The 17,958-nt window shown below is 52.5% G+C and overlaps 1 protein-coding gene across 1 annotated transcript in view; it reads left to right on the top strand.

Moving 5' to 3' along the window:
* Window positions 1-17,958, top strand: part of RFX8 (regulatory factor X8) — a 51,157-nt gene that overhangs the window by 30,217 nt on the left and 2,982 nt on the right. Inside the window, exons 8-14 of the mRNA XM_044925678.2 lie at window positions 475-588; window positions 2,101-2,251; window positions 4,448-4,506; window positions 5,814-5,970; window positions 7,301-7,395; window positions 11,963-12,077; window positions 15,261-15,577. Coding sequence (XP_044781613.2) covers window positions 475-588; window positions 2,101-2,251; window positions 4,448-4,506; window positions 5,814-5,970; window positions 7,301-7,395; window positions 11,963-12,077; window positions 15,261-15,577 — 1,008 coding nt within the window. The remainder of the gene's footprint in view (window positions 1-474; window positions 589-2,100; window positions 2,252-4,447; window positions 4,507-5,813; window positions 5,971-7,300; window positions 7,396-11,962; window positions 12,078-15,260; window positions 15,578-17,958) is intronic.

The following is a 17,958-nucleotide window of genomic DNA, read 5'->3' as shown; positions in this document are numbered from 1 at the left end:
TGTGGGACTCTCCGGGCAAGAATACTGGAGTGGGTTGCCATTCCCTTCTCCAGCGAACCTTCCAGACCCAGGGATCAAACTTGGGTCTGCTGCATTGCAGGGGATTCTCTAACATCTGAGCCACCAGGAAACGCTAAGAGTTCACATGCTGCAGCTGAAAGATCCTGTGTGCCACAACTGAGACCTGGAGCAGGTCTTAGTTATATTATAGATAAATTTATTATTTATTAATAAATATCATTTATAAAGCATTTATTATTAATAAATAATGAGATTTACTTACTTAGATAAACATTTTTTAAAGTAAAATACGATACATTAAATACAGCTTGGAAAAGCCGACAGGCAAAGCTTTCCATGGGTTGGAATGAAATTCATCCAGTTACCGTTCGGGGTTGATGAACTGCCTGTGGGGGACTGGTCTCACCAGGCACAAAAGCAGGGCTCAGAGCTATGTTCTGTCCCTCACGTCAGGTGGAGGACTTGCTGATGTCCTTCTGGAAGTCTCTGCAGCAAGACACAGTGATGCTCCTGTCGCTGCCTGACGTGTGCCGGCTCCTTAAGTACTACGACGTGCAGCTGTACAAGGTAGGCTGCTCCTTCCAGGTGCTGGCTTGTGTCCTGTCCAGAAGTTGGTACCCAGTGCTGGGGGCTTCCCAGGTGGCGCTGCTGGTACAAACCCGCCTGCCAGTGCGGGAGACGCAGGAGAGGGGGCGTTGATCCCTGGGTTTAGGAAGATCTCCTGGAGAAGGAAATAGCAGCCCACTCCAGTACTCTTGCCTGAAAAATTCCATAGACAGAGAAGCCTGGCGGGCTACCGTCCATGGAGTTGCAGAAAAGTCAGACATGACTGAAGCGACTTAGCATGCACACACTGGGGTTAGAGCCAAAGCCCTCACCCTCTGGGGTGTCCATGGATCTCAGATCTGAGAAATCAGTGGTGGAGCCAATGGACCAGGAGCCTTAGATCTTTCCCTCAGACTCAGTTTTCCTTTCTGAATTCACTGAGAATCCGAGTGACCTCGTGTAGAGAAAAAGCCAGTGAGTGTGATACAGTATGGAAAGTTCTGGAACACAGTGTGATTGGACTGTTCTGGGCCCTCAAAGGAAGAACAGAGATGCCTGGAGAGGGCTTCCCAGAGGAGGCCATGTTGCTGGCAAGTCTCACAGGAAAGGAGAAATTCTACGGACTCGAAACAGAGGAGGAAACACGTGCAGGCAGGAACACGTGGGGCAGGCAGAGGCAGAGAGTGGTCATAGGCGTCACAGGGCGGGAAGGCCGCTGTGACCGGACTTACTGCCTCACTTGCCCTGTGGGAGACTTGGGACTTCCTCAGGAGACGGTGGGCTGGCAGTGACGTTGGATGCCATATTATTGGAGCAGAGGGTGGGGAGGAGGCTTTGCCACAGTCAAGGTGACAAGGGAGGAAGGTTGAGAGATCCGATGACATCAGAGAGAAAGAGGGACAAATTAGAAAGAGGGACGGACACAGGGTGACTGGCCGAATTGAGTCAGAGTCCTTACTCTGATGTTTTAACAAAAGAGGACTTTTAAAAATAGGTAACTGGAGCCGTTGCTTTGGATTGTACAAAGCTTCTGGGGTTTGTAGGTTTGTTTTTTGAACGCTGTGTCTAGAATGATTAATTGTGGTTTGGGAGTCAATTATATGTAATTTCTGGAGTGAAATGTGCTTTCCTTAAGCTTGTCGGGAACTTTTACCTTTTATTTTTTTTTTTAGGGAAAAAAAAAAATCTAGGGCTTCTAAAATTTTTAACATAAAGGTTGAAAACTTGAGGCTGGGTTCAGCTCTTAAGTATTTTGGTTTGACCTCAAAACCAAAACCAGTCTCAGCCAACTTTATGGTGTGTACACTTGTGAATTCGTCCTCAATATTTTGAAATCTTTGGAAGAGTTCTGATTCCAGCCTCTGCAGCCTGCTGTCCTGCCCAGTGGGCAGCAGCCAAGACTCCGTGGTGGCTGCGTCCTTAGCTGGGTGGGGGCCCCTCTCTCGGGATGTGGCTCGCGTGACCCCTGGCCTCTTGTGACCGGAGGCTGCCCGCACTGGCTGGCGGCCATGTGTCTTGTCACTTCTGTTGTAGGGAATTGAGGACGTTCTCCTCCATGACTTTTTGGAAGATGTTTCTATTCAGTATTTGAAATCTGTCCGGTTGTTTAGTAAGAAATTCAAGCTGTGGCTCGTCTCTGCTCTGGAGGGCTTTCCAGCCCTCTTACAGATCTCCAAACTCAAAGGTGGGTTTCCATGGAGAATGTGGATTCTGTGAATGCAAGTGCAGCATCTAACTTTCCACGTGGGGTAGGTCATCTCCCCTTTACTGCAGCCTGAGGCATACAGGATCTTAGTTCCCCAGCCAGGAATCAAACCCACACCCCCTGCAATGGAAGCATGAAGTCTTAACCACTGGACTGCCAGGGAAGACCCCTCTCCCCTCTGGTGTCACTTTGCCTTCGTGCACTGAACTGCAGTCCACAAGTCCTGGCCGCTGCAGCTTTCTCAACTTTTCCTTTAATGCCCATAAGGGAGGCGTGTGTTGATCCATCCACACCCTCTTGCCTATTCCCCAAGCAGGGCCAAGGGGGTAGGGAGGTAGAAAAGGCAAGGGAGAGGCCAACCAGCTCCACCATCCTTGGCTCACTGCCCACCCAAGCAGGGCCAACAAGGGTCCTGGCCTCTCTGTGCTCTGCTCAGGCCGCACGAGGCTCCAAGAGTATCGCTCCCTCCTTAGAAATTCCTCCCAAGGCCCAACTTGCCCACACTCTAGGCCTCCGGACATTCACACCCACGTGGAGTGTGAACACAGGAGGCTGTTGGTCTGCTCAAGCCTGCAGCGGCCGCTCCAGGCCTTCCTGAAGCTGACTGTTGGTGTCCCTCTGACGCCGTGGCCCTCATAAACTCCAGCACACGCCCGCTGGACGGAGAGTGTCTTTTACGGTCCTGGAAATACCCTTGTTTCCCGCTCCTGCCTTTGTGAGGTTCTCCATCATTGCCTCTAGCTCTCCCCGCCCAGCCCCACCCTTCCTGGGCAGCTCAGGCCTCTCCCGGCACCCAGCCCTCCCCACCTATTCCCCTCCGCCCTGCAAGTCCACCTCCCTGGCACCCTGTGTGTGCCATCTCCCCCGAGGGCCCACAAAACGGGCCATGCCTTATCTTCAACCCCTGGCACCCCCAGCGCCCCTGGCTGCATTGATTCCTGTTTGACCCATTTGAAAACTCACAGGCCCAGGGTGTGTGATCACCAGTCAGGAATGTGCCAGGAAGGGTCCCCCAGAGAGCACCGTGAGGTCTGGTGCGTGCTTGGAAAGGGGGCCCAGGACAGGGGTCCAGTTTTCCGTGGCCCCTTCCCCACCTGCTCTCATCCTGCCCTCCGGCTCTCATCCCTTCCCCGCCCCAGGCTCTTCAGTAGCTTCCACACTGATGGTTCTGCCTTCAACCTCACTCTCCTTGGTCACACAGCCCTCCCCTCCCATCACCCCAGTACCTCTGGCTGTGTTGATCCCTCTTTGACCCACTTGGAAACTCACAGGCCCAGGTTGTGTGATCACCATGTCCCTGTTGTGTGGGTGGGCCACGCTTCTTCACTGCTTGACCTCTGACCCATCCCCGCCCACCTGCCCCCAGGGACCTCCAGCACCCACTGGCGCTCCCCAGAGACTCCTGACTGGTTGTGCCCAAGAAGCTCTTGTTCCTGCTTCTGTTTGCACCCCATCGGCCTTCCCCAACCCCTTGCCTGGCCAACTCCTACTTACATGTTAAGACCCAGACTGAAGATCCACTTCCAGGTGGAGCTGCTCCCGACACTTTCTACCCCAAGAAGCCTTCGCTCCTTTCTCCCCATGGCTTATGTTGCCGGGAGTGCTTGCCCTGCTGGTGGGAGACTGTGCCTTGGTGACCCGTCCCTAGCCAGAGCCCCTGGACAATGGAGGTCCCTGTCCTTCCTCCAGCCGTGAAGGCGCTGGAGGGAGTATCCCCATGAATGAACACATGAATAAAATGAGTGAATGAGTCCATCCAGGAGGGCATCCCCCTCTCTCATCTTCGCATTTCTGGTCATTTCCCAAGGAGAGCATGCAAAGATGTGGAAGCTGGAGGAACTCAGAGTTCCTGGGCAAAATGGTCACCTGTACAGAGCCCACAAGGCAGATGCTGCTGACACCATTTTTCTAGCATTGGGCGGGGGAGGGGGTTAGTCACCTTGCCCGGGAGGATCTAGAGCCATGTGGGAAAAGGCAAGGGAGGCAAGGGTACTGGGGGCCTGGCTGTGTGGGGCAGGCCGGAAGCTGTGCCATTCTAGGCAGAGAGGTGTGCCAGCTGTGGGCACCACCTGTGTGCGCCTCCTCTCCCTGCCTGCTCCCTCCCCCCGCCCCCAGTCAGTCATGTGAACTTGAAGTTATAGGATCAGTAATGGCCATTTGTATTGTTCTTGACAGAGGTTACTGTGTTTGTCAAAAGGCTAAGAAGAAAGACATACCTTTCCAACATGGCGAAGGTAGGTTTCCTGAGTGTGCCCCAGGCCCTGTCCTGGCCCCCCACCCACCCAGGTGTGTGTTAGGGTCACCAGGTTCTGGGCTCTGACCTTCTCTGTCTTTCGTGACCACGCAGCTTCACTGTTAGAGGAGGGGAGGAGAGGGGCCAGAGAAAAGGTTCTGGACTCTGTTCTGAAATCCCATGGCAGCAGAGGGGGACAGAGCCTGGGACCAGTCCTCTGCCCTAAAGCAGCCCCGGCCAGGGAGGCATCCAGCCAGGCCCGCCTTTGACAGTCTCCATCGTCCCGGCGCAGAACTTCTCCCCCAGACCCAGCTCCTCCAGCTGGTTCCCCCTTCTGTGCTCGAGGGCTGATGGCCAGGACTTTGCAGCACAGCCTCCATCCCGACCCGTCTGCAGCAGCCACCTCAGGCTCCAGAGCCAGCCCTGCTCAGAGCCAGCCCTTCAGTATTGCCCTGGGGGGTTTACTTAGCTCCCTTAGCACCTAAGGGCCGGTTTCCTCTCCATAAAACTGAAATGACTGTAGCGCCTGCTGCTGGGGCTGGGATACGGGTGACCCACCTCCCGTCCTGCAGACCCTGAGTGTGGAAGGGATTGGATTGTCCCCTTGGGTGTACATGTGCGTGCTCATTCGTGTTCGACTCCTTGTGACTGCATGGACTGTAGCCCGCCAGGCTCCTCTGTCCATGCGATCCTCCAGGCAAGAATACTGGAGTGGGTTTCCATTTGCCTCTCCAGGGGATCTTCCTGACACAGGGATTGAACCCATATCTCCTACGTCTCCCGCATCTGCAGGCTGATTCTTTACTGCTGAGCCACCAGGGAAGCATCCCCTTGGACATTGGAGGCCAAATTCACTGCCCAGGGCTCCCAGGGGAAGAAAAGACATGGCTTCTGAGTCCCCTCGACCACCCTGTAGAGTCCACCCACCTTTTGCTTTTCCAGAAACACACTTGCCTTGTAGACCCCGAGTCACCCACTGGTTCTCTCTCTGGAGCATTCAGGCTCCTTGCTGGGGGCACAGAGGATAAGGAGCTGGGAGAGGAGGCGCCACAGGCCCTGAGACCCCGCACCCACCTGCCCCCAAGCAGACGTGTTCTAAATGCTGCATTTCAGAAAGGCAGTTATAGAATGTGGGAAATTCAGACATTTTCATTGTCAGCTGGGATTCCATTTTAGTGGGCAATACCCCCAATCCAGTTTTCTTTCTCTTTGATAACTACACAATCATGGTAATTTGGAGAGGGGGGCATCAGGCCACAGTAAGATGATGAGATTTCAGTAAGTGTTGTGTGTGCCCTTTGTCTTCAGACCATGAGGATGGTGCTGAGAAACAGCAGGAGGGTCAGCGTCCTGAAGTCGGATCTATGCACCATCTTCCATCAGGGCGTTTTGGATAGTTCCCAGAAAGTCCTGCCCAGGGACCTGAGCGGCGCCGATGTCCTGGGAGAGAACACAGAGATGAAATGTAATCCTCCTTCAGCCACTGCTTTGTGCAGTGTTTGGTATATGATCGGGGCTGGCATGGCCATCCCCAGTATATGAATCTGATGAACTAACTAGGGGCTTCCCTGGTGGCTCAGTGGTAAAGAATCCATCTGCCAATGCAGGAGACACGGGTTCAATTCCTGGGTCAGGAATATCTCCTGGAGAAGGAAATGGCAACCCACTCCAGTATTCTTGGCTGGGAAATCCTATGGACAGAGGAGCCTGGCGGGCTTACGGTTCATGGGGTTGCAAAGAGTCGGACGTGACCTAGCAACTAAACAACAGTCCTTGATAAGTAGCCCCTCCCCTACCACTCATCTGTCCCTTGAAGATTTCCCTGTTCCCCACTACCCGGCTGTCCCAAGTCCCAGATCCTCCCCCAGGAGACTCCCCTCCAACCAAACCAGCATCTGAACCCAGTAGACCTCAGGGCTACGGAAACCCCCCTTCCAGGCCACTGACTCCTCTAGACATCCCAGGTGACTCCCCAAATCTTGCTCTCACCCTCAGCCCAAGCTCAGAGAGACCCAGGAGGCATGAGGCCTCTCCCCCAAGTGCCTGCCAGCCTTCCAGGGGCTCCCGGGCTCCTGATGGCCTCCTTGTGTGTCTCTCCAAGGGGGCACAGGTCTGGCAGGGAGACAGCATGTCGCCTGACAGGTGAATGCTCAAGGTGTGCCTGGAGATACTTCCGGATGGAGCCTGGTGGTGCCTCTGCCAGGGCCGAGGCAGTCCACTGGGTTTTCCAAATCTTCCTGGTGTGTGGTGGCACTCAGCTGGGGGGACCAAAGGCTGTCCTTACGCCCTCTCTCCCCCACTGCTGCCTGCACAGGTGGGGGGCCCCGGTCCCCCCATCACTTCCCAGCCTCCACCCCTCAGGTCTGTGCTGACAGAGTCCACAGCCCCCGGCAAGGCACCTAACATCCCTCAGCGGCTTTGATGTCCTTCATCCCCTTTATAAAAACAGCGGGGATGGGTGAGGTCATGTCTGTATCATGCAGTGAGCTCACTTGGAGCCAGGTTCTGCGTAATTACAAGGTGTAGTTATGATTTCAAAATCTTTCTTCCCCTTTCAACAAGGAGCAGAGGGGGTCACTGGAAGGCAAAAGCACAGAGCTCTGAACCAGACGACCTGGGGTGACACACCCCACCCAAGAAGGCAGCCTTTGTGCTCACAATGAGTGTGAGGCCCCAGGGGATGCCTTTGAACCGCTGTGAGGATGCGGTCCCCTAGGTTACCTGGTATACAAATACCTACTGGGAAATTCTGCCGCATGGCTCACCATCTTTTGGTTTGTTTTGTCTGTTGATAGGTTTGAGCAGTTTAATTTCTTTGCTGGGGACATCAACAGATCTCAGTGTATTCATGAATTGTCTCTCTTCAAATCTCCAAGAATTTGTCTTCCAGGTACAAAAACATATATATTTTTTTTAAACAAAAGAAGCAAGTGTTGGTCATTCTAGCTACATTATAGCACTGAGTGCTCAGGACCTGGTGCAGAGGGAAAGGGTTTTCTCTGGGGCTCTGGACAAAAGTGTGTCATGGTGGGGATGGCACTTCAGGATGGGGAAGTGGTATCTCGGAGGCTTGTACGTCATACAAGTGTTGTGTGTGTTTGCTTGCAAGTGCACATGTGTGCATGGGTGAGCATGTGTGTGGGTGGGTGTAGGCAGGTAAGTGTGAGCACATTTGCCCTTGTGAGTGTGTGAACACCAAGCAGGAGTGTTTAGGAGGGAGATGGGTTTGTCCGTTGAGGGATATTGACTTAAAAATAAAGTCACAACCTAAAAGTTGAGAGTTATGTTTAATTCAGTGGAAATTTTTAGGACTTGAAGCCTGGGAGACAGCGTCTCAAATGACCCCGAGAGAACTACTGCAAGGAGGCAGAGGGAAGAGTCCGGTTATATAGAAATTTGCAACAAAGAAAGGGCAGGTAGTCTGAACATCAAAAGCATTTTGTGAATTAAAACCAGATATCCCAAGTTAAGCAATTTAGTGCTTTTCTGTGTGTGGACGATGCAGGAGTTGGGGCTCTCTGAAATCATTCCTTTCATACGCATCTCAGCCATCTGGGGCCAGAATCCTGTGATTTTCATACCCAGAGATCCTCAGGACTCACCGTAGGGAATGGCTGCAGCCTGTGGGTGCCAGATTGCAGCTATTCTTTTCCTTCCTCGGTGCCCTTAGGGCTCAGGAGTTCACTTTTGGAGGGCTGGAATCACTGATGACCGTGATGTCCTTGTTTACTGATATGCCAGGAAATACTCCATCTCTCAGGGAGAACGGTGCTCATATGGGGGTTTTACATACAGTCCCAGGAAAGTGTTGGGCTTCGGTTCATGAAAGCCAGGATGGATTGGTTTTGGATGTGGGTGGGTTTGGGCCTTCTAACAGACATGTCACTTGGGTTCAGTACACCCTTTGGCTTGATTGTCATCATCACCGGTATCAGAAAGTCACATTACTGAATCAGGTTCAGCTGCTCACTGCTCAAAAATCAATACTGGAGTGAAGCAAATGTCAGTAGAGAAGAAAATTGCTTTTGATCAAAATGCTTGCAATCTGGAGAGATGATGAAACTCAATGTCCCCAAAACTACCTCTAGAGATTCTGCTTGGCCCTGAACATCTTTAAAGGGAAACAGGGAAGTGATCTCAGTTAATCACTGAGAAGAGGAGGAAAGGGTCCTCGCCGTCCTCCACTGCATGCAGGCTTGTGTCCAGGCTCGTCCGCTCCTTGTGATCTCTCTCTCTTTTTACTTTTTTTGTCATGTGTGCATGTGTGCTTCAGTTGTGTCCGACTTTTTGCAGCCGCATAGACTGTAGGCTGCCAGCCTCCTCTATCCGTGTGGTTCTCCAGGCAAGACTACTGGAGTTGGCACCATTTCCTTCTCTTTAGATGCTCTTTTGTTCACACACTTTGTTCAGGAGATTACTGAAGGGGAAGCTGGGAAAGAGATCTGGTCATCTGTTGATTCTTACTCTTCATTTCTACTTCTTTAACCATTGCATGATCAGAAGGTCTGCAAGGTGTGCTTGGGCAGGAAATGCGCAGGGCAGAGCCGGGAGGTGGTGGGCGGTGGTGCCTGGTTTGAGGTTAATGACAGAATGGAAGGGGCCTCCTCCAGAGAGCACCTCCTGCCAAAGGCTGCTTCCAGTCACCCTGTTGGAGCTGATGATGCTACTGGGGGAACCCCAGCACCAGGCCCCAGTGGACCCCAAACGCCTTCTGCCCATGAAGACACCACCCTTTGAAAGCTAAGGCATCTGGGAATGGGCTTGACTGGGAGGTGAAGGGCAGGTAAGAGTAAATTAAGCTGAGAAAGGGAGGCAGCATTCCTGAGAGAGGTCGGCAGGAGCGGAGTGGGCATAGGGAAAGCAGGGGACCAGTCTAGGGAAGAGGGGAGACATCTCTGTAGCAGAGAGCCCTGGAGGGCCTGGAACCAGAATGTGACTGGCGTTTTCTCCAGCAGTCTTCAACAACAGGTCTTCCCAATCCCTCCCTCCCCCGGAAAGCCCAGGGAGGAGCTTGACAGCTGGGTTCTAAGCCTTGGCAGGTGTCGATTCTCATTCTTTGCTTCTTAGAAATAATCTTTTCAGATTCTGTGTGGTTTTTTTTATCATTTTATTTATCTGTTAAATTTTGGCTGGGTCTTCTTGCTCCGTGGGCTTCTCTCTAGCTGCAGTGAGTGGGGCTGACTCTCGAGTGGCGGTGGCTTCTCTTGTGGCAGAGCACTTGCTCTGGGGTGCACAGGCTTCACTTGCAGCATGTGGGCTCAGTAGTTATGGCTCCCAGACTCTAGAACTCCAGCTCAGTAGTTGTGGCACATGGGCTTAGCTGCTCCACAGCACGTGGGTCTTCCCAGATCAGGGATCGAACCAGCGTCTAGGTTGGCAGGTGGGTTCTTTACCACTGAGCCATCAGGGAAGCCCTGCCACGTGGTTTTGATTTCTCCTCCTTGGTCCTTGGCAAAGTTCACTTGTGCCAGAGGTCACGTGCACAGTTGCATAGCTGTGGAGTCTCCGATTTGTTCAGTAGGGTGAAGCTCTCTGTCCTCTGGTCCTTGTTTCGGGCACTCACGCAGCCTAGCTGTACCTTAGCCGAGCCCACTGAGACCACGGGTACCAGTCCTGCCCCGCAGCAGCACAGGCCCATCCTGCGTCCGAGCCCATGTGACATGGTGTGTCCACCCTCACCCCCACAGCACTCATGAATGAGACATCTCAGGAAAGCGGTGGTTTTGTGTCTGCCTGCATTTGATGGGGTTGTTTTTCTAAAACAGCTTGTCTGATGAAAAAAAAAGACTACTGTCAATAAAATACTCAGACTGTTAAAATGTGAAGCCTCAGGCATGTCCAAGATGACTAATCATCTCAAGTTGTTAGCATCTGGAACACAGGGAGACGCTCAGCTGTGTTGTGTTTCATTTGGTTCCCCCAGTTCTCGTGCAGTTTGGGCCCAAGAGTAATTTCTAAACGTGGGAACCCAAGGCGTCATGCTACTGGCAAGAGGAGGAAAGCTCGGGGATTGGGCTGAGATCGCCCACTGTGCCTTCTCTGGGTGGTTTAGGGGCATCTTTGTGTGTGCTGAACCCCAGCAGGGGTCCTCCCAAGAGCCCCCCTATCCAGGAGGTCTAGAGGCATGGGGAGAGGATGCCCCTGTGAAGGGGAGTCTGTTACCAAACCCAGGTTCATGTTCAGGATGCACTGAGAAGCCGAACAAACTGGAAGGTCAGAGGTTGGAGAAGAGAAAGGTTTATTGCAGGGCCATGCAAGGAGAACAAGGGGCTTATGCTCAAAACTCCCCAGAGGCTTTCAGCAAAGCATTTTCAAGGGCCAGGTCGGGGAGGGTCTCGGGGTGTGTGATTAGCTTTGCACAGTTCTCGGATTTGTTGATGTTGAGATAACAGGGCAGTTAACGTTACTGATCCTTAGACACTGGAAGGCCTGCGGGCTGTGTGCTCCTGATCATTAAGCAGTTAGTTTCTTCCACTTGTTGGTGATGTTTACATTGGAAAAACTCAGGAAAAATACAGAAGATGCTATCATCTGGGTACTTCAGCGAGGAGCCCCAGTAGAGGATATGGGGGTGGGGAATGTCTGTCCCAGGGAGGACCCCCCATAGGGTCTTGCTTGGTTACAGGTCCACACCCACCCAGAGCCCCGAGTGGTCCTTTGGGGGTTCTTGGTGGGGGCTGAAGATAAGCAGAGATGGAAAGGCACCTCTTTATTCCTGGCCAGTCGCTGCAACTCTTCCTTGGAGGCTGTGGTTGAGGCTGTGGGTGGTCCCCACGCAGGGGAGGTTCAGGGGGTTCACCCCAGCCTGTGCGGGGGAGCTCCTGCGGCTCTGTCAGTTTGTAATTCACCAGAAGCGCAACCCAAGGCTGCTGTCAGTCTCGCGGGGGAGTTCCTTGGTCTGCACATACAGCATCCCCCAGCACCCAGTTTAGTGCCGCTCAGGCCATCGGATGACCACACAGGTGGACCTTCCGGACCTCGATAATTCACCCAGTGCAGCAGCCAGCTTGTTTCCAAAGTCGGCCCCCTTCCTCCCATCACTGTGGGATTCTGGGCCCCTTTATCACAGCATCAGATTTGCCAAGTATAAATTAGCCCCCGATGTCCCCGATGGCAACTGCCAAGGGGGCCTCAGCGGGACTGCCCTGCAGGGTTCACCCTGAAGGGGTCCTCACAAGTGACCTCTTTTTTAAAAATTATGGGGATTAAAAAAAGAAGTAGGCCCCTCTCCCACCTCCTGCCTTCTCTCCCTGCACTTCAAAAGGTCTTGCCAGGAATCACCCCCAACAAGGGATGGCGAGAGACCAGGCCTGGGCCTCCCACCCTGCCCTTCCCGCCTCCTCTCCCACTTTGGCCACGTCAGTGTCTACACCCACCGTGGGCGACTTTGACAACATGCTCGCCTCAATTTTTATCATAAACCCCAGCATTTTTTTTTTCTCCCTAAAATGTAACAGCCAAGCAGAAGCAAAGAGGAGTTTCTCCAACTGGCCGCCAGCTTCCAGCTGAGGTGGAATTTCCTCCTCACAGCAGTGAGCAAAGCCATGACCCTCTATCATAGAGACAGCTTTGGTAAGTCTAAGAACGCAGTGCTGTGTAGTCTACCTGCCACAGGTGTGGTTACAGCTAAGTGCTTTCCATATGGCTACATGAACCCCACTCCCCGTCTTCTCGCCTTTCTATGTAAAATACAACGCGGACACAGAGAATCACACAAAACCATGCTAATCTTTTTATAATAACACCGAACAATGATTCATCAAATGGCTGAACCCTGCCTCACTCTCCTGTCCATGAAAATAATCAGTAAACAATCAAAAATAAGAACAAAGGACTAGCCCTTGCAGGTAGCCCTGGTGGTAAACAATCCTCCTGTCAATGCAGGAGTTGTGGATTCGATCCGTGTGTCAGGAAGATCCCCTGGGGGAGGGCGTGGCAACCCACTCCAGTATTCTTGCCTGGAGAATCCCATGGACAGAGGAGCCTGGTGTTACAAAGAGTTGGACACGACTGAATGACTGACGCCACTGTGTGCAGATGGAAGAATAAAGCAGAGTCTGTCTTGCAAGCTTTCTTGTCAAATGGGTGGCCTTCCTGTGCTGGGGAGGCCTCACCTGTCACAGCTGTGGTGCTGACACACGGGACAGGAGAGTCGCGGGGGGACAGTCAGCCCCGAGGCCCGCAGCCCCGTGGGGGGGACAGTCAGCCCCGAGGCCTGCAGCCCCGTGGGGGGATCCCTCGCTTCAGCAGGTACCTGTGCATCCTGCAAAGTCCCAGGCTCCTTCCTGGACACTGGACACACAGCCATGGACAGACAGACAGAGCCTCCAGCACACGCGCGCGCACACCAGTCAGGGTGAGGAACCCCTGCCCCAGGGCTGCCAGAGGCCCTTGCATCGGGTACGGGGATCAGGAAGAGCGGACAAAGAGCAGACAAGCCCTATTCTAGACCATTCTGCAAACTCTGGGTCTCTTTGGAGGGTTTCGGCTGTAAGCAGCCACACAGGTGACACCCGTTCATCATGAGGCTCTGCCCATGAAGGTCAGGACAACAGGCTTAATGTTGGTGCTCTTCCAGGGCAGAGTTCAGGCACAACCTCAAAAGGAAAACCAACCCTTTCAGCAGTTTGTACTGCCGACTGAAAAAAATGCACAAGCTGAAAGTTAAGAGTAATGCTTTATTTAATGGACAAAACTGAGGACGTAAGCCTAGGACACAGCATCTCAGGTACCTCTGAGGGACTGAAGAGGTGAGGGGCGGAGCCAGGATGTACATGAGTTTTTTGCAACAAAGACCAAGTAGCGGAACATCAAAAGATTGCTTTTAATTAAAGAAAACCTGACATCTCAACTTAAGGAATGTGTGTGTGTGTGTGTGTATATTAGTCCCTCAGTCATGCCCGACTCTTTGAGACCCCGTGGACTGTAACCCGCCAGGCTCCCAGGTCCATGGGATTTTCCAGGCAAGAATACTGGAGTGGGTTGCCATGCCCTCTTCCAGGGGATCTTCCCAAGCTAGAAATGGAAGCTGGGTCTCCTGTATTGCAGGCAGGTTCTTTACCATCTGAGCCACCAGGGAAGACCTAAGGAATTTAGTGCTCTTCTGTCCATGGGAGGATGCAAGAGTCTGGGCTCACTGAAATCATTCCTTTGATATGCTTCTCGGCTCTCCAGGGCCAGTATCCAGTGTTTTCTCACCCTGAGTCTCCTCGGGGGGTGCTGCTGGGACGGCTGCAGCAGCTGATTACTAGACGCGGGGTGGACACCCTGCCTCCATCCCGAGGACACCCTGCCTCCATCCCGAGTTCCCCCAGGGCTTGCTGTCGGGGGCTGTAATGGGATGGCTTGGAAGCTGCAGCATCCTTTGATAACTCATAGAGCGGGCGCCCTCCACCTTCTTGGACCTTCATATGAAGTCAGAGTACTCACACCACCCATTCTTTCTCTGCACACGGACCGCGGTTTCACAAAGTCAAACAAGTGAAGAGTTGTTTTGGGGTCAGACTTATTCCAGACCATGTCATGTCACAGAACCAGGCTCTCTCACCCAAGACCTAGCAGAAAAGAGTGGACCTTGTGCAGAGCTTTGAATTGCACAGAAAGGGTCCACACGCCCTTCTGGGGTTGGTGCCATCGTTCATGGTCTGAGTTATTTTACAAGTCTTGTAAATCGTATCAAACAGGTAATATGATTCTCCTGCCCAGAAATGCAAACTGTCGTGTGTCAGGTGGGTGCAGCTGAGGACAGCCGTGTGGCATCTCTTTGTAAATTAATGTCAGCGGCATGCTTTACTGTCTGTGTATGCTTAGTCCTTTGAATTCTCTCTTTTTTAAATTAATTTTTTATTGGCATATAATTACAATTATACTGGCGGTTTCTGCCGTACAACAACATGAATCGGCTGTATGTATACATACATCCCCTCCTCTTGGGCCTCCCTCCCACTGCCCCATCCCTCCCCTGTAAGTCATCACAGAGCACCGAGCTGAGCTCCCAGTGCTATAATCAGTTGCAGCAGCTTGCTATTTCTCTCATGAATTGAGTCCCATAAAATCTTTGAAATGCGTCCATTCTACATCTGTGTGAGAATCACGGTTTATCTTCATTAAAAAATTACCTTTTGATATGTGGCAGAAACCAACGCAATTCTGTAAAGCAATTCTCCCTCAGTTAAAAAATAAGTAAATTTAAAATAAAAAAAAACGATTTTTAAAGATTAATTTAAAAAATTGTCTTTTAAGAACTGTTCTAAGCTAGATCTCCTCCCACCCTTTTTCTTAACTGAACGTTAATTATCCTTTTGTTTTCTGGAGCCAGAGGCCTTGGAATTCAGAGCACTCAGCTGGCCCTTGCCCACCAGCTCCCTGAGGACAGCCCCTGCGCCCCTCACCCGTTTCCCCCCCAGGAGATGTAGCCAGGTAGTGGGCGGTCGAGGGGCTCTCTCTCCACCTCCAGGAAGGGCACCCGTTTCTCTGCAGGCTGGCCCTCCTCCCATGTCACAGCAGCTGTGTTGATGTTCCCTGTCATAACTCAGCTCACTGAGCACCTTGTGCTAAAGCCACCTTCTGGGGTCCTCTGGGTGTGGGATGCTGTGAGGGTGATGGACGCTGCAGGGACTCAGGCTTTGCCAGGAGGACTGAGGCTCTAGTGCACAGGAGCTGAGAGCCCTGGAAAAGCTGTTCGTTCCACCGGGATCCGTTTACCTGTCCATCTGTCTGTCTGCTTATTCACTGGGGGTTGTTATTTCAATGTAGGCTCCTGGCACCTGTTTCACTTGCTGCTTTCGGAATATGTGATTCACATACTTCAGTCGTGCATTGAGGAGGAAGAGGAGGAGGACAACGTGGGAAGTCTCAAGGAGATACTGCCAGATGACCAGTCTCCTGTCCAGCCAGACCATGAGCCCCACCACCCTCCAGACTGCCCCCCAGCTCAGGAGCATGAAAGCCTGAGTGCGGATCCCCCCCGGGTGATGCTCAGATGCAAGGGCCAGAGCCCCGGTGCCACGGCGGGGAGCAGTGTGGTGGTCAGGGTGCCTGGCTTCCTGGTAGACACCGTCACGGGCAACAAGGTATGTACACCGTGGCCCGGCCTTCCATCCACCGGTGTTCTCAGGGAAGTGAGAACCCAGGGGGCTAGGAAACCCACGTGCTGTGCATAGTCACTCAGTTGTGCCTGACTCTTTGCAGTCCCATGGACTGTAGCCCATCAGGCTCCCCTGTCCATGGGATTCTTCAGGCAAGAATCCTGCAGTGGGTTGTCATTCCCTACTCCAGGGGATCTTCCCAACCCAGGGATCAAACCCAGGTCTCCCACACTGCACGCAGATTCTTTACCATCTGAGCCACCAGGGAAGCCCTAAGAAACCCATAGAGGGGGTTATACATTGTCCAAACAAGGACACAGGATTCTAGATTCATCTCTGCTATAAGCGATTTTGCCAATGTGTCTGTTGACCACCGCTCAGCTCCAAAACGTGCCTGGTCTGATGAGAGCTGTGGAATATGGGGACTGCTCTCCCCTGGCCCTCCCAGAGCCTGCCTGGCATGAACAGACTCAATGAGCAGCAGATCACTACAGCTAAGAGGAGTGACATGCCCTGAAAAGGCCTCTGGCAGCGTTTAAAGAAAGGAAACACTGCACAGTCTGAGTACAAAGGATTTTTTGAAAGGATAGAATTGGGGTCCATCTTGAAAGATACAAAAATAAGGATTGCAGGAATTCTCTGGTAGTCCAGTGGGTAGGACTCTGCGGTTTCAGTCCCAGGGCCTGAGGTTTGATTCCTGGTTGGGAAATTAGGATTCTGAAAGCCTTGCAGCATGGCCAAAAAATTAAAATAATGAAAAGTAAGGCAATTTCTCTGGTGGTCCAGGGGCTAAGACTCCATACTCCCAATGCAGGACGCAGGGGTTCGATCCCTGGTCAGGGAACTAGATCCCGCGTGCTGCAGCTAAGACCTGGGGCAGCCAAGTAAAAAAAAAATAAATACATATTAAAAAAATAATGAAAGTAAGAATGGTTACTTATCGAATATACTGTGCACACTTGATATATATTGTCTCAAAGCCATACAACCCTGCACAGTATTTGTTCTTATCATTTTCATGCCATGGATGAGGAGACAGAGGCTCAGAAAAGCTAAGCGGAGGCCCCGAGTCACACAGCAAGTAAACTGCAGAACGGAGGCTGACACCCTGGCCTGCTTGATCTCATCATTCTTCTCCTACAGTGCTAGATGGGAGGAGGATGGTCCAGGCCCCCAGAAGACTAGGACGTAGGATGCAGAGATCTGAGATGGGGTCTTGAGTGCCAGGGAGGGGAGGCAGATTGAGCAGGAAGTTCAGCTAGATGCGAGGCAGGGGAGTGGGCTGGTTGGGGGAAAAAACCCTGACAACAACTGTCAGTAGTAATTTCTAAAACTCCTGCACACATGTTTGGAAGCTTGGCCTCTTTACCTGGCATTCTTTTCACATCCACAAGTTCCCCTTCTGAGTAGATGAGGAGTCTGCTTAGGAGACCACTGAAGGCAGAAATGTGACCTCAACCTGGATGAAACGTGGTCAAAGCCACGTGGCTGAGTCACAGCTGGAACTGTCTGTACCCTGCGTGCATGCTAAGTCGCTTCGGTCATGTCCAGCTCTTTGTGACCTCATAGACTGTAGCCCGCCAGGCTCCTCTGTCCGTGGGATTCTCCAGGCAAGAATACTGGAGTCCATTGCCATTTCCTTCTCCAGGGGATCTTCCTGACCCAGGGATCAAACTCGTGTCTCCTGCATTGGCAGGTGCGTTCTTTACTACTCGCGCCACCTGGGACACCCATCCATGCCCTGCAGCCCTTCCCCATTCCAAGCATACAGAACCTCGGCAGACTGTTACTGAGCTGGACTGGACGAGACACCCACCAGCCTAGACAAATGAAACAGGAGCCAAAGAGCCAATTCTCACAGTCACCAGCCCTCTGTCTCCATCAGGCGTTCATTTGCTGACCTCGAGACAGTAAATTCAACACCTGGTGCTTCCGTGCTCTCGGTGCTAGAGACTCTAATGTGAGTCTGTAAATAAGAAACTCATCTCCCCTGGGAGTGTGTATATGAAGCCAACAAGACAGAGGAGACCGGGAAACGGGAAAAGACTGGCCCCCAATCAGGACTGGTGAGGTGGGAGGAGCGCTGGGCCACTGAGAGAAGGAGCAGATGGAGGCGGTTCAGGCTGCACTCATTGAGCTGGTGATTCAGGGCCATGGGCAGAGAGAAGGCCCAGCTCAGTCTGGAGAAGGGACAGGTTGGCCAGACTGTGCCCTAGAGAACCCTCTCCTGGCTCCTGACCCTCTGGAGAACACACCCTGTCCTGGGTGACAGGACCTGTCGGGGGGCTTACCCTAGTCGCTTGGGAGCCCCAACAGGATGCGTGTCTGAGCTGGACGTTCAAGTCTGATGATTTGGGAAAATATCT

The sequence above is a fragment of the Bubalus bubalis genome, chromosome 12, assembly GCF_019923935.1.
Source record: "Bubalus bubalis isolate 160015118507 breed Murrah chromosome 12, NDDB_SH_1, whole genome shotgun sequence".
NCBI lineage: Eukaryota > Metazoa > Chordata > Mammalia > Artiodactyla > Bovidae > Bubalus > Bubalus bubalis.
This window is presented reverse-complemented; position numbering and strand designations above follow the sequence as displayed.